Source organism: Agelaius phoeniceus, chromosome 3 (assembly GCF_051311805.1).
Source record: "Agelaius phoeniceus isolate bAgePho1 chromosome 3, bAgePho1.hap1, whole genome shotgun sequence".
NCBI lineage: Eukaryota > Metazoa > Chordata > Aves > Passeriformes > Icteridae > Agelaius > Agelaius phoeniceus.
This window is the reverse complement of record NC_135267.1, coordinates 42,462,874-42,486,516: the sequence shown is the minus strand read 5'-3', so window position 1 is coordinate 42,486,516 and position 23,643 is coordinate 42,462,874. Positions and strand designations below refer to the sequence as shown.

The window sequence follows — 23,643 nt, the reverse complement described above, 5'->3', positions numbered from 1 at the left end:
GAATTGATGTACATATTTAATACAGATTTGACTTCATGTTGTATGTGAATAGATGCCAAAGTATTGTATTATATTATAAGGCATACTGAATAAAAATACAGCATTCAACAGTCTTTAAGCCACAGAACTACTGAAGCCATGTTTCTCATAGATTTGTATCCTACATCCCCGCTGACACTTTGGCCATCACCCTGATAGCTCTACATTTTCCTGTGCAGTCCTGTTGGACAGTTCTTCCCATTACCCTACACATAGTGGTTAACCTCCACCAATAGAGCAACCTGACCTCCTCCCATGCCTGACATGCTCACAGGGAAGTTGTACTCATATGGACTGGATGCATGCACTAGTTTGGTCCCATCTCTTCTACCTACTAGAGTTTCACAGGACCTGTATGAATGTCATTACCCTTCTGTTAAATTTCATAGAAATGAAATACTGAAATAAATGCAAAGGACAACAGAGGCTAGTGTTAGATTGGATTTGAAAAACAAATGGAGAAGAGTCTTCAATTTTGTATCTCTTAGATCTGTTTTTCCATGTATTATCTTTTATTGTGCTAGTGTGGTATGGTGTGTTAATGCTACACATCTCTATTGCTGCCATTGTGCTCCTGAGCTAAGTATAAGTAAGGAAGAAACTGTTTTTTTCTCCTAGGTTGTTATCATCTGTGCTAATTATAATATAATAATGGGGTTTTTTTACTGCTCTTTTATGTAGCTTTTTAAAGGAACAAATTTCCTTTTGTAAATTTGTAATCTTTTTGTAAAGGAACAAAATTTCAAAGGCATTTGCTTCATTTTCATCTTAGGATGTAGTTTTAAGTGTAAAAATTCAAGATTTTGCAATATGAAAGACCAGTTACGAAAACAAGAAAAGTATCTTTGCCAGCCTATTGTTCATTCAGAAATTAAGGCCAAGTTTCTTTCTGTTTTGCCTTTTCCTAATTACACTTTTTCAGCCAATGATCCATTTTTCAGTCCTAGTTCCTGGTCGCATGCTTAGATTTTATTTCCTTTTATTCAGAATAAAAAAATGCTGAATATTTAGATGAAACTTTTGAAATGCTTATAATGGGAAAGATAGATAAATTCTTAACGCTAATATGATTTCATGCATTTCTCTAAGAATACATCACTTTTTAAAAAAACGTAATTGCCTTTTTCTGGTACTCAGCATCCCACAAGTGTGCCAGTGATTTTGGAGGATTTTTTTTAATTTTACCTACAAGTCCCTTTGTTTATGAAATAAGAGGAAAAAACATTGAAACAATTCCCTGGCAATAAAAATACTTTTGATAAATACTGATGAATGAGTGCTTGAAAATGTTGACATTAAAGTTTGATAGTTACATTTCTCTCTAAAACTAAAATCAGGACATTGATATAAGCATGTAAGTAAGCTCAGTATCTTGGGCAGAGGAGGAAATCATGAAAACTCCTGTATATGCTTTATGAACTTAGTTTCTAACAGCCTATCTTTCTATCTTTATTTTCCAGTGAAGGCCGAATCAGATACAACTTCAATAAAAACAGTTTTGTAATTGATATTCCACTGCCATTTGCGGGAAAATCATCTGATGAGATATGGATGCCGAAGACTGTTAAAACACCTCCTCTGGTTGTGGAGTCCATGGGAATAAGTGTGCCATCTCAGGAATACAGAATCCCAACATTTACTGTTCCAAAATCCTATCCTTTCCGTGTGCCTTTGCTGGGCAAGTTGGAGGTCTCTGCTAATGTGTACAGCAACTATTATAACTGGACAGCCGCGTACACCGTGACTAACAGCACCACAGAGAGAGCAACCAGCGTAAAAGCTACCTATAACACAAACGCTGATTCGGTTTTGGAGCTGCTTTCCTACAGTGTGAAAGGTAAGGATGTTTGCTAGACATCAATGTTTGCAAACCTACTTTAATTATTTTGTATCCCTTATATCAGGTACAGTACATTCATTCCTATTTAAAGACAGTTGTTGCATGATCTCGAATCACTTTCCCTTTGATTTTAAAGACATTGGGTGTGTCTGTTTATTCAGGCACTGAAGGTGAAGAAGTCAGTTTAATTCAGTTAAGACTTTTACAGTCCATGTTTTCCTGGATGTTCCTTACTGAAGAAAATGTCCTTCAAAACTGAAGGCATGATTCTACAAACACTTGTGCAGCTGGTAAATCAACTGTTTTCAAAATCAGGTGTGCAAGTGTATGTGTAGGTATGCCCACAATTTATTTCTCAGTCTATTAATATGTGTATATATGTAAATAAAATTGTCTTATCTTTTCTTATGTCCATATATTGTCATAAGATGGTATTTTTAAGTTGGTTCCCCTAAAATTGCAGTTTGGGTTCTTAAACAGCAAAAGGACAACCTGACTTCATTTTCTTCTAAACTCCTCACCATAACTGAGGCATGATAAAGAAAACACTAAAATCTAGGAATGTTAGATATGGACTATTCTTGAGTCCATCTTCTTAATTTAAATAATGACATAATTTTATGCTATTTCACATTACTGTATTTAGTAGTGTAGTGTAGAAACTTAATTTATTTTTAGTTCAAAACTTTAGCTTCAAATATCAAAGTAGTAGCCATTTTTACTGAAATAGTCAGTATTTACCAAAGCACTTAGGCCTTTAAAACAAAATGTCATCACAGAAATTGCAATTCAAGCAGTAGCATAGAAGTTCAGTGGCATCAGACAAGTGCTCAAAGATGAAAAGGTATAGACACACTTATCTTTTGTCTCTTTTTTCCTATTAAAGGTTCTGGAGAAGCATCATATAACAGAAACGGATTCATCTGTGCATACGAAAATCACCTGAAGCACAGAGTCTTAACATCAGTTTTTAAGCTGTCTGGCAGAAAGAATTATGAACCTGTTCCAGTTGCAAACTACACCTTATCACTTACAGCATCAAGTACTCTGGGTCCTCAGCTTTCATTTTCCAGTGAAATTGTTTCTGAAAAGATCAATAACATGAATACCAATAATGTCAATATGGAAGGGCAGCTGGAAGTGGCTTCAGTGTATGCAAAAAGTGTTTACACTCTGTCTACCACATACAATGAAAAGAGACGGATTTTAGAAGGAAAATCAAATCTGAAGTTGGAGTCTTCTTACCTTCAGGCTACCAATCAGATATCTGGCAGATACAGTGATGGTTCATTTTCCATTACTTCAGTTTCTGATGTACAAAATGAGCTATTAAAGAACACAGCTACACTGAAGTTTGAAAACAGCCAGCTGAAAATGTCATCTGAAACGAATGGGAGGTATCAACATACTGCTGGTGTCAATAAGATTGAAATAATTTTGTCAAAGAAGATGGCAGCACTTCGATCTGAATACCAAGCCACTTACAAGCAAATCCAGTATTTTGCTGTGTTTGCAGGTTCTCTCAATTCCCAGGACCTTGTTTTCAACACTGATATCTCCCTGACTGATCAGAAGAATCGAGTTGCACATAAGTCATCACTCAATGTCAATCGGTATGGTCTAGCCAGCAGTGCAACCACCAACATGCAGTTTAGTCCCTTGGCAATTCAGAGTGAAATGAATGCCAAGCTCGACACTGCTGGAGGCTCCATGTCACTGTCCTCTTCCGGGCGCTATGGGAAAAACAATGCAAAATTCAATGTAGGTGGAAGAGTGAGCCTAACAGAAATAACGCTGGGAAGTGAATATCAGAGTACGGTTCTGGGTATGGACAACAAACATGTTTTAAATTTCAGAGTTAATAGAGAAGGACTCAAGTTTTCAAATAATTTGCAGGGATCATTCAAAGAGATTAAGTTGGAGTACACAAATGATTTGAATATTCCAGGCTTATCCTTAACATTTGTTTCAAAATTAGACAACAGCTTCGGCTTTGACAAGTTTCACAAACATGTTTTTGACCTTCAACTGGAGCCTAGCTCACTAACAGCTAAACTGAACAATAATCTTAAATACACTAAAGCGGAAGTTTCCAACAAAGCAGAACTTCTTCTCGAGCCTCTGAATATGAACTTGGTTGGCAATGTCAGAGGAGCCCATGGAACAGATGAAATAAGGCACACCTACACCCTTACATGTGCTGGTCTAACTGCAGACTTGAAAACAGACACCGTGGCAAATGTTCAAGGTGCAGCAGTGAGTCACAGAATTCATCTGGATGTGGCAGGACTTTCTTCCTCAGTTACCATGAACACAAACTGTGATTCCAAACCTCTCCGTTTCAGCAATGCTGTGCGTTCCACTATGGCCCCATTTGTCATCACAGCTGATGTACACACCAATGCTAATGGAAAGCTGCTTGCTGTGGGTGAACACACAGGAGATTTGTACAGCAAATTGCTGTTTAAAGCAGAGCCTCTTGCTTTCACTTTCTCCCATGATTACAGAGGCTCTACCAGCCATAACCTGAAGTCTAGAGGAAGGTACACTACCCTGCTTGACAACAAAGTTCAGATGCTTTTTACTCCATCGGAGCAGTCAAGTTCTTGGAAATTGAAAAGTCAGCTAAACAATAATGTATATTCACAAGATTTTAGCACTTACAATAATGCAGAAAAGATCGGTGTGGAACTTAATGGAAGAGCTTTAGCAGATCTCTCTGTAATGGACAGATCACTCATACTGCCATTAACATCTGAAGAAGTTAATTTAATTGATCTATTTGGTCTCAGGAACAGCATATCAGAGCCTCAAGAATTCAGCATCTCTGGCTTTGTGAAGTATGACAAAAATAAAGATATGCATGTTATTAGCCTACCCTTCTTGGAAAATTTGCCAGTTTACTTTGAAAAACTCAGAGGCACCATTCTATCCATACTGCAGCCCATACAACGTTATCTGAAGAGCGTAGATATAGAACAACACATGAAAAGATACAAGGCAACTTTGAACAGACTGCCACAGGACATTAATGATTACATGGACAAATTAGATATCAAAGGCAAAGTTAGCAGCATGAAAAATAATTTTGTTGCTTTCACAAAGGACTACAGAATAACATCTGATGATCTCCAAATTATGCTGGAAAAAGCCATGGACAATCTTCAAGAAATACTGTCTCAGCTACAGATCTATCTGATAAAAGTTGGGGAATACATCAAAGACTGTTATGAGCAGTACGACATTAAAGCACTTATTGCACAGCTTCTTGATCAAATAGTTGAAACAATGACAGCTCTAGAAAACAAATATCAGGTAAGAACAACTGTAATCAACATCATTGAAAAATTGCGGGTTTTTTTCCAACAATATGATCTTAACGAAATCGGAAGCAGCACTTTGGCTTGGATTAAAAATCTCAATGATGAGTATGGAATTACAGCTAAAATACAGGAAAAACTAGAATCACTCAAGATTCAGATTCAGAATATTGATCTCAGAAGCGTTGCGGAAAATTTGAAACGACAGATTGAAGCGTTTGATGCTAAAGAATGTTTAGAAAAATTTAAGCAATCATTGCCGATCAAAAAAATTAATGAAATTCTTGAACAAATCAAAGACTTTATTCTAAATTGGATAGAGGAATATGAATTATCTGAGAAGATCAGCGCTTTCCGTGGTCATATGCACAAATTGATTATAAAATATGAAATTGATAAGCAGATATATTTTTTAATTGACAGAATGATAGAACTGCTTAAAACGTACAGAATAAAAGAAACTGTCCAGAAACTGACCATCTACCTGCAAAATGCTGATGTGAAGTCATGCTTTGATAAAGTTGTTGCTTTTGTTGATGATGCTGTCAAGAAAGTGCAAACCTTTGATTATGAAAAGATGATAAAGCAAGTCAACAAGTTCCTTGACATGGTTATTAAAAAGCTCAAGGCTTTTGATTATGACCAATTTGTAGACGACACAAATAACAGAATTCGAGAAGTGACTCAGAAAATAAATGAGGAACTCAGAAATCTAGAACTTCCACAGAAAGCAGAAGCCCTGAAACAGTATATAAGAGATTTTAGAACTGTGATTTCAAAATACATGGAACAGGTAAAGGACACGAAGCTTGCTGCAGTAATTAACTGGCTTAGGGAGCTCATAGACTCAACAACATTTGCTAATCTCAAAGCCAAGGTAAATGAACATCTGGAAGACCTACGAGAGAGGATTTCTGAAATGGATATTTCTCAGGAACTCCAGTGGTGTCTTCAGAAGATAAGCCAATTCTACAATTCTGTTGTCATATACATCTCCGACCAATGGAACACAGCTTCCAAAAAAATCACTGCGTTGGCTGAAGAGTATGATCTAAAAAATTGGGCTGAAAATGTAAAACAGTTTGTTGAAACTGGATTTAAAGTCCCTGAAATCAGGGCAGTTATAGTCACTATACCTGCCTTTGAGGTTAGTCTCCGAAGTCTTCGAGAAGCAACATTTCGAACACCAGAATTCATTGTTCCACTGAGTGATCTCCATATCCCCTCCTATGAGATCAATATTAAGAGACTAAAGGACATGAAAATCCCAATGAAATTTACTACCCCAGAATTTAAAATTCTAAATACCTTTCCAATTCCTTCCTTCACAATTGACCTGATTGAAGTTAAGCTTCTGATTGTGAGAACAATAGACAAATTAATGTCTGCAGAATTTCAGTTCCCATCTATCGATGTCTATTTGAAAGATCTGAAGATGAAAGATATGCCTTTTTCTGATATTTCTTTCCCAGAAATACAAATGCCTCAGGTTCAAATACCAGAATTATTGATTCCAAAGCTAAATCTAAATGAGCTCCAGATTCCTAACATGAAGATACCAGAGTTCCAGCTCCCACATATCCCACATACTGTGACTGTCCCTACATTTGGCAAGTTGTCTGGTGCTTTCAGAGTCACCTCTCCATTCTTCACACTGTCTACACAAGCTGAGCTTCGTAATACCACAACATCTGCAAACAGTCCAGAATTTGTTACCTCCATTTCAGCTCAAACAACATCCAAATTAGACTTCCTAGTTTTTAGCGTTACTGCAGATTCACGTCTGCTGGCCCCTGACATGAAACAGCTGAACCTTAAGAATGCCATGAAAGTCAACCATAGGTTCCTTAAAGTTGATCACACCAATGAAGTGGTATTTTTAGGGACCTCAGTAGTAGGTGAAGCTGAAACTAGAGCAAACCTAAATACAAAGAAAAATTCAATAGAACTACAGAATAACTTAATGGTCAAGCTGCAAAGAAAAATTTGGATGCAGAGTGGATTGGCATATTCTCACAGACTGCATATTCCACAAGCTGATTTCTCTAGCCAGGCTGATCTGATCAATAACATGACAACAGAGGTAGAAGCAGGATACATATCATTTACCTCTACTGGTAGAGGAAACTGGAAATGGGCTTCACCTAATTTCTCCAATGAAGGCACTCATGATTCACTTGCCACTTTCAAGATTGAGGGCCCCAGTATTACATTTTCTGCCAACAACAGAATAAATGATAAGTACCTGAAAGTCAACCAAGCTATGAAATATGAATGTCATTCCTTAATGTTTGCAGTGCTTCAGATTCAGTCTGAAATGGAGTCACAGCGTGTGGGACGTAGCCTTCTGAATGTGCAAGGCACAGGAGATCTTCTAGGAATGAAAGTAGAATTAACAGGCTCTCACAATGCTCGGCTCCATGGACGGATTACTGGAACTGTAAATAATGAACTTTCCTTCTTGGCAAACCCTGCCGAAATTCGTCTTTCTACAAACAATGATGGAAACGTGAAAATCAGCTTCCCAATGAAACTAACTGGCAAAATTGACTTCCTGAATAACTATGGGTTCGCCCTCAGTTCTTCTGTTCAGCAGGTCAACTGGCAAGCTACTGGCAGATTCAATCAGTACAGATATTCCCATAATATGTCTGCTGGCAGCAATGATGACAGAATTGAAGCTCATATTGAAATGAATGGAGATGCCAACCTGGACTTCCTAAACATTCCTCTAAGCATTCCTCAGATTCAGATTCCCTACACTGGAATCAAAACTCCTCAGCTGAAAGATTATTCACTGTGGGAACAGCTAGGCCTGAAGGAATTACTGAAGACAACAAGACAATCCTTTGATTTAAATTTGAATGCTCAGTATGAGAAAAACAAAGACATGCATGCAATCCCACTTCCTCTAGCAAAAGTACATGAAGTACTTAATAAGAACATCCTTTTATTCAACAAGCATTTTGAGAAAGGGAGAAATGCAGCTTTAGATTTTCTTACAAAGTCATATAATGAAGCCAAAACAAAACTGGACAAATACAAAATACAAACATCACTGAACAAAATACCACGGACCCTCACAATTCCAGGATACACCATTCCAGTTGTGAATATTGAAGTTTCTCCTTTCACTGCTGAGATGCCAGCCTTTGGTTTCACGCTTCCAAAAGAAATAAGCACAAGAGGATTCACAGTCCCAATAATTGGCTTTTCAGTTCCATCTTACACACTAGTTGTACCTTCTTTTGAGCTTCCAGTCCTTCATATCCCCCAGGATCTACGCACTCTAAAGCTTCCTAGATTCAGAATCAACAGCTCAGCAAACAACATCTTAGTTCCTGCCATGGGCAACATTACTTATGACTTCTCATTTAAATCCAGTGTAATCACTTTAACTGCAAATGCTGGGCTGTTCAATCAGTCGGATATTGTTGGACATCTCGGTGTCTCATCCTCTTCTGTCATTGAGGCTCTGCAATTTAAGCTGGATGGTTCAACAAGTTTGACAAGAAAAAGGGGGTTGAAGCTGGCCACAGCATTGTCCTTGAGTAACAACAAATATCTAGGAGGAAACCATGATAGCACTATCACTCTCTTAAAGAGGATGATGGAGACTACCGTGGCAACAAATATAGAAGTTGACACACCAGTTTTAAAAATGAATTTCAGCCAAGAACTTTCTGGAAATACGAAATCTAAACCCACTCTTTCCTCAGGGATAAAATTAATGTATGATTTTAATACTCCCAAATATGGTACCAGTGCTAAGGGAGAAATTGCTCACAAATTTGCTTTAGAGAGCCTGACATATTACATATCAGTAGAATCTTCTACAACTGGGGGTATTGACGGAGTATTTTACACTGGAAATGCATTTTCTGGGAGGTTAGACCATGAGGTAAATGCCTATTTAAATGCTAATGGAGCTCGGTCATCCCTCAGATTCGAGGCCCACTCTAAAGCAGATGGACTCTGGATGATTGAAATCAAAGAATTACTTGCAGTTGAAGCCTCTACCCGTCGTATTTATGCAGTCTGGGAGCACAATGGGAAGAATTATGCACGATGTACATCTCGTTTCACAACAACGGGAACTCAGAGATGCAAAGCCACCTTAGAGCTGGCTCCTTGGGATGTATCAGCAGATCTCCAGATTCAAGCCATTCAGCCAAGTCCCTACCTGGGCATGGCATCAGTTAATGAGGCTTTTGTAGTGAAAATCAGTCCTGCAAACCAGAAAGCTGGATGGAAGGGTGAAGGCCAAATTCAATCATTATCTCTCAGTCATGATATGCAGTTATCAAATGAAAACTCAAAAGCAAAATTTGATATTTCTGGTTCTTTGGAAGGATACATGGACTTCCTCAAAGTCATCAAGTGTCCCATTTCTGAGAAGAGCTTATGGGATATTTTGAAGCTGGACGTCACTACCAGTGCTGACAGGAAACAGTACTTGAATGGCTCAGCATCGCTCGTGTACACCAAGAGTGAGGATGGTTACTTTTTCCCCATACCTGTGAATAAGCTGACCGATGGCTTCACTGTCACTATTCCTGGGTTACACCTAGAGGCTCCAAGCCCTGTCCTCAGCACTCCAGAGTTCAACCTTCCTTTCACCACTCTCCAGGTCCCAGCATACACTGTTGACTTGCGCAACATAAAAATTCCACAGACATTAAGCACAATGCCATTTGATGTCCATTTACCCACACTGCCAAAGCTGAGATTCCCCAAAGTGGATGTAGGAGCAAATTATATTACATTAGAAGAATATAAAATGCCATTTTTTGAGGTGACAATACCTGAATACCAAATAACTATGTCTCAATTCACTTTACCAAAGAGTGTTTCATTTGGCAGTTTCTCTGTAGATCTAGATGAAGTAGCTAATAAAATTGCAGATTTTGAAATGCCTACCATTACCATTCCTGAACAGAAAATTGAGATCCCCCCTCTGAAAATATCCTTGCCTGCTGGAATTTACATCCCTTCATTTGGTGCCTTGACTGGATCTTTCAAAGTTGTTTCCCCTTTGTACAACGTCACATGGAGAACAGACTTGACAAATAAGAAGGATTCTTTTGAACATTCCATTGACTCTACCTGCAGCTCAACATTGCAATTCCTGGAATATGACCTGAATGGTAAGACATTAAAATTCTATATGCCATGATTTTGAGGGAAAAAATTATTGTATTCTAGGATTTTCCAGATCTTTTTTCCCCAGAGTGTTGCATATGAAGGTGTTTCTGCCTGTTTAGCATTAATGTTAGATGACATTTCTTTTATCAGGAGTGGCATTTTTTCATAAATTGGTATCAGAGTCTCAGTCAGTCACCCTGAAGGCTAATGACTATATATATATAGCGTGTGTATCAGTCATATCCATGTTGAGATATAATGTGAATTTTAAAATGCTCCAGTTAAACAAATGTTTTCATGTCTTTTTATTTGGGACATTATGGGCATTCAGTATCTTGAAGCATAATTGGACATATCAGTGAAATACCCCAAAACTGGCCATCTAACATGCAACTGGATATGTCTTTTGTATTTTTTGTTGGTAATATACGCATTTGAAATCTTTTTCACAGTTGTTTCAAACTACGAATATAAAGAAGGTGTGTTTGTTATGAAGACAACTGGCAGCTTTTCACATCGTGACATGAGTGCAAACTACCAGGAAAATCTAACTATTTCAGGATTTCGGTAAAGATTTGCTCTAATAATGTGATTTATAATACACATAATTGCAAATGATATGTTGTTGCTTTGATCTCTAATACCCCAGGGTGCTTTGCAGTAATTAATAAGAACTTGTATGTATATCTACCTTGCCATTATGGGCTGTGTCCTTTTCCCTCTCAAGGTAACTTGATAGCTGTTCCCTCTCAGGGTTTCTAGAACAGCTTTTCTCACCACCTCAGTGGTCAGAAAACCACTGAGACATAAACACAGTATTTTATAATCAGAGCAGTTCTAGATCTAACCATCAACATAGCTGGGTTTCTTCCCAGTGGATCCCTCTGTCACCACAAGCCAGTACAGAGTAATTTTTATTCACAAGTGCCCACACCAGGAATTAGACTTGTCTCTCTTTCTGCCTGTTCCCATCTGCAAGTGTTGTGTTGATACATCCAGGGGACAGAATCAGTGAAGGCAAGTACAAATGCAGGTAAACAGTAGTGCCTATACTTGTGTTGGTGGAAAAATTGCTGTCAGTTTGTAGAAATCTGTAGAAAGCTGATAATGGTACAGCTACAGCCTTTGTTTACCTGCCCTAATTTAATGAAAATTCACAACAGAGCTCAATATAGTTTTATCTAAAACAGGAAAATTGGAGTGACATGAAGTTTTGAATATGTCAGGCTAAATTTTAAGAAATGTGGATAATAAACCTGATATTTTATTTTCATCATAAAAGCATTGTTTACTAACATATATATATATGAAATTATAAGTGGTATGATGTTCAGACATACATCATTTGGCTTGTGCTTTCTGCATTGCTTCATAGCTGTGTATTTACTGTGGTTGCAGAGGCGTGGAGGACACTTTATCACTAGACATCATCAGCCCAACTTTCACAGATGTTCATGTACGTTACCAAGAGAATGAATGGAAATCATCAGGCTCAATATCCTCACCCTCAGCTGGGACCCTTGCTTATGTCATGGAAAGGGACAATGAAACTTTAGTTGCCAGAATGTACTACCAAACTCAGGTAAGCTTGATATGAGCAATAAAAAGCAAAAATGTATGGTGTGGTCAGAGGAAAAGTTCCCTTTTAAATTTTGTGTATGTTTATGTTGAGATATAAATTAACCACCAAATAAAAACTATAGTATCAGTAATTAAAGGTTTCATTTCCTACACTGGCCTTTCTAGTACTAAAAATAATATCTGTGTAAAGAGGTGTTTTCAAGCCCTTCACAGAGTTATTTTTTTCCATCTCCTGTGGTTAAGAGGGCACATCCACTGAAAGTGAAGAATGTACAAAGTCAGTTTTAGATAAGCTACCCATCAGGTTTAATAGATAGCCATCAGGCTACTTGGAATTACTACATAAGTGACCATTATAGGAATAAGGCAACTAGAAGAGGTCAGACCATCTGTGAAGTCTCTTTTTTAATCTGTTAATATCAATTTTTAATCTGTTACAATACATGTTTTTATTATTGGCATACTACAATAATTTTCAAATTAAAATATTACATTCCAAACTTATATACTAAATTAGGGATCAGAAGCAACTCATAATTCACTATTTATTATAAAAATGGAAAAACTATACAGGTAAATATATTCTCATTTGAGGATTTATTAATTTCTCTGAATAACTGTCTAAATTGTCTCATTTATTTAAATGATTACAAAATTAATTCCTCTAATATTTTCATATTAAAAAAATCCTTTTTGAATTCTCTTTAATTGATTTCAGGAATGAGTAGAAGGCTCATTTTCCCAAGTAATTCACCTGCCTTATGGGACATGATTGGCATTTAATACAAAGGAAGGAAAAATCTTATTTGCAGTCAGATATTACAGACCGGACTAAGTTATGTTCTAGTCTTGTGCTTTGAAGGAGCTTGAAATAGCTTGGTACAAGATAATTTCTTCCAAAATAAACTTTCAAGATGAGAGCAAACAGACAGCAAACAGACAGTGAACAAAAAATTGGAGAGTGCTTGTCTTAATAAATGGTAAAATTAAAGATGCAATAATGAGAATGTTAAAATACTCTCATAAATAATATTGGAGTTTTCTTACCCTGTTTTGTATTTTCAGTCTGCTCCCCAGAATGACATTGACATACTAAAAGGTGAGATATCCCTTAAAGAACCTGACCAGATTCAAATGAAATTCAACTGGAACGAGGATGCTGCCAAAGACTTGCTGTTGGGTCTGAAAGCAAGAGTGCCTAAAATGACAAATGCAGTCTATAGATATGTTAATCGGTACCATAAGGAGCATACGGGACTGGAAATTAGTGCTGCCACCTTAAAGATGAAGAATATAATGCAGAATAATGCTGAAAAAGCATACACTTTTGCTGCAAATCAAATAGATGAAATAGATGCTCAGCTTCGCACAGCTGCCAATGAGGCCTCTGACAAATATCAGGAGCTGAAGTTCAAAGCTAAACGGCTTTATCGGAGAGCAGCAGATCAGGCTGAACACTTTGACTATCAAAGAATAAAAGCGGAAGTTTTGAATGTTTTAATTGACATAATAGAACAGTACCACCAGAAAATAAAACACGTAATTGACTCAGCCACTGAATTCCTGAAAACCACAAAATTTCAGGTCCCTGGGTTGTCTGAAAAGTACAGTGGTGCAGAAATATACCTCATGACTACAGAGAAGGTAGCAAAAACTGCTGATGTATGCCTTTCAAAACTTCAGGAGTACTTTGATGCCTTGATTGCAGCTATCAATGAGCTGGAAGTCAGACTTCCTGCTTCTGAAACAATTCTTAGAGGCCGTAACGTACTCGATCAAATTAAAGAAATGCTGAAAGATTTGCAGAACAAAATCAGGCAGACATTTGCTACTCTTCAGGAAGCTGACTTTGCAGGAAGGCTGAAGCAACTGAAACAAGCAGTGCAACAAGTTTTTCAGAAGGTAGAAGAAATGGTTAGAAGCTTGCAATCCAAAACTTTTGAAGACATCAAAGTCGAAACACAACAGCTGTACAAAGATGCAATGGCTTCAGAATTTGCCCAGAAGCTGAGATCCTTGACAAAAGATGTTAAAAAATACATTTCTCAGTTCAAAGACTTTAGCCAGAAGACATTCCAGGACCTTTCAAAAAAGCTGCACCAGCTGCTCCTCTATGTAAAGTCATTGCGGGAGGAATATTTTGATCCAACTACACTTGGATTGTCAGTGAAATACAATGAGGTGGAAGAAAAAGTACTGGGATGGCTGAAGAATATCATAGATCTTCTCGTAGATTGGCACAACCAGCGTATTGGAGATCTTGCTGGCATTGCTACACGCCTGACAGACCAAGTAAGAGAATTGGTGGAAATCTACAGTCAGGAATATTATGACCTTATAACTGATTTTGAAGGAAAAGGAAAACAGAAGATCATGGAACTCTCATCTGCTGCTCAAGAAAAAATCCGATCTTGGTCTGCAGCTGCTAAGAGGAAAATCGATGAACATAACAAGCAACTCAAAGAAAAACTCCGGGAGATCTATGGGCAGCTTAGTCAGTCCCAAGAAAAGCTAATCAGTGAAGCCAAAAGGTTAATTGATCTAACTATAGAGAATTACTCTGCTTTCCTGCAATATCTCTCCGAGCTTCTTCACCGGCTTGAGCAAATAACAGCTGAGAGCATAAAGCCGTATGTAGCTGTTCATCAAGGAGAGCTTAGAATAAAGGTGCCCATGTGACTGGCAGGCCATTTACCAAATGCCCCAAAAAAGCAGACAGGCACTCAGGAATAAAGTGGAAATGTCACACATACTGATTCAGCAAGGCATTGAGAAAGGCTCCAAGAAATGGAACGAAATGCAACACTTCACTAATGAACAACTTGACACTGAGCAAGTGAGTCCTCAGGAGATTATGGAAAATATCCAGCAACACATGAACACCTGAATGGGCATGTAGAAGAGGAGAAGTAACAAGTTTCTACCAAAATGTATTTAAATATAACAGCAATCAGTATACTGGAGCTTCAGGTATATATGTTTGAATCTGAATTTGTAAATGAAAACTTGATAATCTACACTAGGTTATTTTAATAAGCTTAATAAGCCAATAAATGAGTTCTTTATTACATTTTTGTGTCATTCATTACAACTACTTTTACTTGGAGCATAAGGCTTAATCCAACAATTTTCAAGGTCAATGGGAAGTCTTTTCTGTAATTTCACAATATGTTGGATCAAGTTAATAATGTGCAATGCATATTGTAAATAGTCACAAAAGCTATGGAATACATAGAATAAACAGGTTTTAAGATAAAGGTCACATTCATAAGCCAGTTGAAGGAAGACTTGGAAACAAATCTATTTCCCAGCATAGAGATACCTTCATAGATAAGTAAGGAAAAGAGCATGTGTAAAACCATGAATTAAAAAAATTATAAATTCTGAAAATGGCATCAAAAATTGAAAATTAACATACAAATATGAACATATGTAGAAATCTGACTCCTGGAAATTTTCAGATAATAATACAAAGGTTTTTTTAATAAGAATTAATTTATGCATGTGTCAGTTTTCAGACAACTACACCAAGAATTTTATATGAGTTTTCTTTCTACTGGCTAATTTATATTTCAGAAATACAGGGTTTTCTCACCTGTTTCCCCATGATATTTCTGGTTTCACTTTAAATTGTCTATGTTTTACTTATTATGAGTTTACTCAAGTGTCAAAGTTTCATGGACATCACTGTGTATGATAGAAGTCAAAAAGTTTTCCCCTCTTAGGCAGAAGCTTAGGCCATTTAAATGAACTGTCAGCTTAAAAGATGAATTTAAGATGTTGAAGAAGCCCCTCACAAAATAAGACTGTTTTTAAGTGGAAAATATGTTGAGCTGCAGTGGTGTACTATACAGACAGTCCTAGAGAAATGCATGCTTGGGCTGAAATAATGTTGCCTCTTTGAGAATAAACTTTTTGACAAAGAACACTAGAAATTTTGTGCACATGTCTGTTTTGATACAATCAATTCACTATGTAATATGGTTCATTAATGGGAAAAACAGAGCTCTTTTCATTCCATGGTGTGATGGAGTACATACATGAAGCAATGGAGCACCCAGACTTTGATATCCCTATTGATAGATAATATTATTATCTGAGTACCTTCACCAGTAATGATTTTTATCAGATAATGATTCTTATCAGATACTTATCAGATTCTTACCTTTAACACAGAAGTCAGAATCTCACAAGCATGGTATTATACACACACCTATCTATCTGCCAGCAAGTGGTTATCTCTTAGAAAGTAAGGTAAATCAATTTTCTCTTCAGAGCTTTCAGACATCACAATTACAGCAAAAATTCTCAGAATAGGAGATAGAATAGTCCCCTGTGAACTACAAAATATGTTTTGATTCTGAATAGAACTAATCTGCATATGTTGCCCTGCCCAGTGGAACCAAAGGTATAAAAATCCCTGTTTACATGTTCTACTGAGCATCCCAGTAAAAAAGATGTTGGCTGCAGAGCCCTTTCACCTTCATTCGCAAGGAAACCAAAGTCTATGGGTCACCTGATCTTTATTGGATGTCAGACTGCACAACTCATTTCCCTGAATTTTTCCCTGAATTTTAACACAAATGTTTAAACACAACCAGATTTCTCAGCCACTGACTGATTGTTGCTTCCCTTCATCAAGACAAACAACCCTGTGAAACAAAAGACAATAGAATAAATTATAATAGTTATGGGAGAAGAGCGATTTAAAGTTTTGTTTTCCTTTGTTTTTCCCCTCATGTCTATTTATTTCTGTCCATCATCCATTGTTCTTGGAAGGATTTTAAATGCTAAAAAATTATTTACTTATAAGGAATGGGTTAACTGAATAATAAATATGCCAAATAGTATAAATACTGGCTCCTATTGGCAAAAGTGAAGCTTCCCAAGAGCAAACACAATAGTTTGCACACTAAACTGTGGTTAGAGGTTAGAGGAGATTTCCAAGTCCCATAGCAGCATTGCTGCCAACTGGATTAAATCTCTCAATCCTGTAATCGATGTGCCATCTTGCAGTCATCCCACAGTTGGTCTGGGAGGGCCTGGAAGCAGAACACTGCTCTCAAAATTGATCTTACTGGAACTTATCTGTTTTGTGAATCTCCAAACCAGAAAGGTAATCTCAAGCACCCCTTTGAAACTCAGGCAATATTTTGACACAGGAAGAGGTTGCTTATGCTTGTGTGTGTGCATCACATGTGACACAAGCACTACAACAAGGTGACTCTTTAATTTCCAATCCTTTTCCTGTTGTTTGGTTATTGTTGCTGTTTTCTTTCAGAATCTCAAAAATTTTAGCCTTATTTCCCATGTAGTAAGCTACAGAAATATAGAAAAAACCACAATTATTCAAATTGTGTTGCAACTTATGAAATGTTTGCAATATAATAATTTGTAATATTATTAGTTCTATTTTGGCTTCTTTTCAGTCTAGTTTATATAACAGGAAATATTCTATTTCATTAAATCAAATTGTGTGGGAGATAACAGGGAAACAGCAACTATTTCGGGCTCAGTGACACTGCTTCTTTCTTTTCTTTTTCTCTGTAGTCTTCATCATCTGAATTCTCATAAATGCCAGAGGAGTTTTTCTTTATAATTTACAGCAGGTATCAGACATAGAGCAGAACTGGTTGTAAAAGTTTAATTACATGAAACATTTTAACAAGAAATTGAGAGAACAATATGCCCTGCTCTAACTAAGTGATTGTAGATATAACATTGACAAGAAACGTGTGTGTTCCTAAATGAAAAACGTTTGCAGACGTAGGACAGCAAAAATGTTCCAGAATTTAGATTATGCAACCAACTAGAGCTGATTTTTTATTAAGTGATTTAAAAGTACATGCATAGTTTGCTGCATATCCAGAGATTCTACACACTTATCCACATCCACACAAACTATCTTCCACCTCTGGCTCTAAATTGTGCTATTGATACTTTTAGAGCAACTGCAGTTATGGCCTACTGATACCTTTCAAAATTTATATTAAAATATTTAGTTGTTCAGTAAGTGACACCAAAATTTGTACTACTCTTCTGCTGGCAGATTTATTGCCCAGGTGGGAAACAAGAATTTATTAAAGGCCATGCGGACATACAGAATTGCTCGTATTCCATTTCTACACAGCCAAATCCTGGCCCAAATGAAATCAATAGCAAAATGTCTGTTGGCCTCAGCCGAAGTAGGCTTTGGCCAGTTAGATGTATAACTTGAGAAGCACTCTGGGATCCTGTAGGACAAAGCTATATTATTATCTAATAAAATCTACACAAAAATATCATTGAAAAAACATGCAGACAAGAAAATGAATCACTAACAAATTTGAGTCAGATCAGAATGAAGCTTGCCTGTACAACATTAACCAGAGCTTCTTTACAATTTTTTACCCAGTGTTACTTAGTATCACAGAGAAAGTCTGTCAGGGCCAAAAATTCTAGGTTCTGGTCCCAGGCCTTAGACATGGAAATATACACATACATCTCATCACCCTTTCCCTCGTTTCATTATCCATTCAAGGTGTTAAGGGAATCTGGGACAGAATAAAAACTTGTGTTGATGTTTGCAAGACCCAACTGGGCAAATTACTGAGCAACACAATCTGATTTAAAGCTTGCCTCTGTTTAGAGAAGTAGGTTGTAGAGACCTCCCAAAGTCCCCTACAACTTGAGTTACTTTGTGATTCTCTTGTGTCTAAATTGATATGGCTTTAGGTTGCCATCTCTAACACTTTGCCAACCCTTTGGTAAATGGTTTTCAAGCAATTTGCTGCATCATTATTGTAATATATCATTATACATAGAAAATTTCATGGTACCCCTGCATGTAAACACAACCTCATTCTGATTGCAACCATGAGGCATCCTAAAATTCCCTGAAGCTTTCTAGCAATTGAAGCCTTCTCAGTTGGTTCTGCATCTTCCCTCCTGTATGCTTTTCATGTGAATACCTCTGTCATACCAAATCATGGGGGTTTTCCCAATATGCAGGAATTGATGTTATGACTATAACCATTCATATTCTGACAGCATGATTGTGGTAGCTGTTAGAAGAATAAGATGCACATCTTCTCAGAGTGTCTGAAGAAGGGTCCTCTGCTAAGCTGAGCCTTGTCAGAGTGGGAGGATCAAGTACATGAGTAGCAGATCCACCACAAACTTGGGGAGGTAACAGAGGTCAAATGTCTATACCATGCATCTGTTGTGAAGAATCTGCCAGGTATTTGCTGTAAGCAGAGACCCACCACAAGTTATAGCCTCATATTGATGTCCCAGCAAATGAATTCAAGGGGACATGTTTAAAACAATCTTGAATTTATGGATAAATCTATTAATCTATACTGCCTTTGGGACTCAAGGAGCAAGTTCTAGTCTCTGAACAAGTGATACAAACTAGCTCAAACATTATATAGCATATAGGAAATAAGTCTTGGAACAACTCTCTGTTCAAGTGTCCAAGTTTCCTCTAAGAGTGAGCCAAAAGCCATATGCAGCATAGGTGCCTGGGGGACCTGAGACTTGGTCTGAAGCAAGGAGTGAACCAAATGCGCAGCAGAGAGAGCATGAAGAACTAAAATATTCACTGCATCTACCAGACAAATGGCATGGTTAGATACTTAGAAGAGGCCACTGGGATGAGTAAAGATGGTATTAATTAAGGCCATGCATGGGGAAAAGTATCAGACTGACAACTTTTTAAGTGCTGCCTGCCATTTCTATTACGCTACTGAAAGAGGCTGGTGACTCCTGGGTTTCTGGGCAACATGGTTATTCTTACAGGGATAATATTCTGGTCTGCTTTCTGTGCAGCTTTGACTAAGGATGGAAAGGAAACACTTAGCCTGAATCCTTTTCTTTCCCCATGTTTTCCCTGCTTCCACTACCTCTGCCACAGTTAAGATGTATTCTAATGTTGGTGCCAATTAGAGGGAAATTGTTAACATACTTGCTAACTTGTTATTTTGCTCTAGTATTTTTAATGACTACAGAACTCTATTTCTAAAAAAATTGATACTGCTTTTATTCAGAACTGTTTTCTGTAGAAGGTATTTTATGGACGTCTTTGTATTCAGCTCTGCCAAAAGCAGTGGCAATTGCAGTTCTTTTGGTTGGTTTCATCTGTGGAAGGTTTTTGCACTGGAACCCTCAGAAATCTCTTTATCTGCTAACATGCTGTTTTGTCATCAGTCTCATAAGCAGCCCCACACTATGCCAACCAGTCACTCTGAAAGGTTATTTGTTTCTTTGCTTCTAATACCTGTAACACTCTTAAGTTTTAAATCAGTGGCTCTCCTGGCTGGAAGTGAAGATCCAAAGCCAGTAACAAAGTGCCATTAGGCCCCTACACTAAAGCCACGAGATCAAACTTCTGCATTTAGCCAGAAACTCCCCATTTCCCAGGTATATGCACACTCCTTTTCACTTCACAATCCCATTGAGACTGTATCATATTATTCTGCTAAAAAGGAAGAAAAATTGAAAGGTGGTATCACTGTCTCCAAAGTTCAGCAAAGGTACTAATTTAATTTATTTCAAGATTACTACCTTTGAAAGTTCTCAAAGAGAAGCTGGATAAAAAAAAAAAGCTCTGACTTCTTTGTTGCATGACACTTTGCACAGACATTTCCCATTTTTAGCAGGCTGCTTGTCTCTCCATAATGCTCTTTCTCTGTTGTTACTATATTTGTTTATTTAATAAGCCTTTGCTTTTCTCTATGGAAATGACTGGCTCATAACTATTTGCAAACAATATGGACAGTTGTGCAAAAGTATTTTATTTTAAAGCTGAAGAACAGAAAACCAGCCAAATCTGAAGGAACACACATCTCTCACACATAGCCCATATTCCAGCAGTACAAACCCACAACGTCTCTCTCTCAGACACATCTGTCTATATGTGCAAACGTCCATGCAAACACACACACACGTACTATGTACATTACCGTCAAGTTAAAAGCCTAAAGTTAATCCTTAATCCTTAGGTCATCCCCATCATTTCAGCACATCGAGCCATCCAAGCCTTCCCATCAGCAGTGAGCTGATGTAGCTCTTCCCACTCAGGACCTATTAATCCAGCAGTTTCACCAGTGGTGTTCCACCAGGTTCATCTTCCAAAACTTCAATTTTTGTTTAAACACTGAATCAGAAAGTTATAGTTTTTGGGTCCTGCAGGGAGGTAGCTTTCCTTTTTTTTTGCAGTCCATTTCAGCTGAAACATGCTGATGAAAACATTGTACAATTTTGTAAAGTGATGCAGCTGATCTTATTCAACAATGGCCAGATCCTCTTCCAAAACATTGAGCTTAAATTTTCCAATCCTTTTAGAAACACACATTTTTTAAAGAAAAAATTTGTTGATATTTTGCTAGCCCAGTAATGACCTGGTAACTTCTTTGTGGCCATGTGTATGTGTGTCGTCTGCACTCTGTATTGTCCCTCTTCAGGTTTTCACTGAACATCACTATCTTTTTGCTTTTTACAAATCTTCTTGATGTATACCCCATTCCTGACTTCCCTTGAAATGTGTTACCCATTGAAGAGACAGGTTCAAGTTTTAATAACTCACTTTCTCTATTTGGGTTCAGTTTCTAGGCCAGTTTTTTATCCACTGCATCGTTCATCCACCTCATTTTCTCATATATTAGTTTCCCATGAGTAAAATGGGAATTATACTTCTCTGCTTTTTCAGTGGAATTGTCAGAATGAAACTAACTCATGACTTGGAGATAATCTGATAAGTCTCATATTGCTGAAGACCATGAAGATAGACACACTGTAATGGCAACAAGAAATCAAGATACAGATATTGACTTCTCTCTCTCATCATCATGTTTATTGTTTTAGAAACCTGGAGTTGATTTCATGTGCTAAATCACTCAGAAACACTCTAGTCCACCCCAAAACCATCATACATACCAGGCATCAAACATATAACACTCTCATACAGATAAATGATCCGAGGAATGGACTCAACGGCTGCTAGCAGTTAATTTATATCGTGGTTTCACCATAAACTTTTAACTTTGGAAATAATCTGCTGCCCATTTCAGTTTTTTGGCTGCCACATAATGCACCTTTGTGAAGTCACTTTTCTGTCTAATAGAGATATTTCTTTTTACGGGTGAACATTTGTTTAAAAATAACAAATAGTAATCTCATTTACCGTGCACAAAGAGTGTGCTACTTAACTGTATGTAACCAAGTCCCATTTCATCTGGTTTAATGTTTAGGAAGGCATGAAAACTAGTTGATATTACAGGGAGAAGATGATTTATTTAATAAAATTACATTCCTTTTTTTTTTCCCATTAAAAAAACAAATAATTGTAACAAAAAAAAAAAGTGCTTAAAGTAGAGAAGCATAGCCTGCAAAGATTGATACTGAAAAGTCAGCACATATTAGAAAGTCTGATGCTAAGCTCAGCTGCTTCTTTACCCCCACTTCTGTTCTGAGTCTGGTTTGCAGCCAGTCTGTGTTTCTGAAGTTGAGTACTCCCACAGTGATTACTGATATCCACCATAATGTAGTTAGCAGATAGCCCATTTGTTCCGCTCTGGATAAGGTTGCAAGAGAACATTTTAAGCCCACTTTGTTCCTTTGGGGAGGATAAAATTTAGGATATATATAGATATAATATGTAATGTGCAATGTCTAATATATGCATTTACATGTTATATCTACCTGTCTGTACTCTCCTTGTGACAAGAAGTTGAACAGGAGTCAGCAGTATGGTCTTTTGCTCAAGAAGGCCAACCACATACTGGGAAGCTGTAGCTAGGAGGTCTGTGAGGAGATCCTTCTCCTCTCTTTGGCATTTGTGAGCCCACATCTGGATTACTGTGTCTGGTTTGGGGATCCCCAGTGAAAGAGAACCATGGACATACCAGAGTGAGTTCAGCAGTGGCCAGCAACCTACTCAGGGGGCTGGAGTGCACAGCATGCAAACAAGCGGTAGATGGATGAGTTTGCTGAGCCTTAAGAGGAAAAGACTGAGGAGAGACATTATTTCTGTTTTCCATGACCTGTTGCATGGTTATAGAGAAGACAGAGTCAAGCTCTTCTCAGAGCAGAAAGACAAAAAGCAATAAATAAAAGCCATATGAAGGTTAAAAATATTGCCCTGGGAATAATCAAACATTAGCATAGATCCAGGAGAGGTTGTGGAATGTTCTTCTTTGGACATGTTCAGAACTCAGATGGGAACATTCACAAACTTCATCTGACTTCAAAATTCAACATAACTTCCAAGTTAATCCTACATTGTGTAGGGTATTGGATCAGATGATCACAACAGGTACTTTGAATTATTCTGTTTATGTTAAGACCTAAACCCCTTTTTGGGGTTGGGCTCCCAGAACCACTGAAAGGCTGAAAATTCACACCCATTGAATGACAGAGATTTCTCAAAGAAAAGCTTAACCATGAATGTACTATACAGTAATATCTTCCAGTGGAACTCACATTTGACCATGCAGCACAAATGTGTATCAAACATGGCTGCAGCAATTCTTGTGCTCCCAAAGCTATTCAGTGAAATGTAAGTGAACTGTTTCCCACCAACATTTCAAGTCACAGAAAATTGCTCTACACAATATTTAGTAGTCATAGAGTCCCTGCTTTGCTGCTGTTGTTTATCTTCAACATATGTAGAAATTGTTTTGGTGGAAAGATGGGCCAGTAAATGCGATCTTTTGTTTTGATGTAATGCATTCCTCTTAC

General features: G+C 37.4%; 1 protein-coding gene across 1 annotated transcript in view; it reads left to right on the top strand.

The window, feature by feature from the left end:
* APOB (apolipoprotein B) overlaps window positions 1-14,812 on the top strand; it is a 35,463-nt gene extending 20,651 nt beyond the window's left edge. The window contains 6 exon segments of the mRNA XM_054630426.2: window positions 1,500-1,876; window positions 2,766-10,346; window positions 10,797-10,911; window positions 11,743-11,926; window positions 12,991-14,600; window positions 14,602-14,812. Coding sequence (XP_054486401.2) covers window positions 1,500-1,876; window positions 2,766-10,346; window positions 10,797-10,911; window positions 11,743-11,926; window positions 12,991-14,600; window positions 14,602-14,812 — 10,078 coding nt within the window.
* Window positions 14,813-23,643: the final 8,831 nt, after the last annotated feature.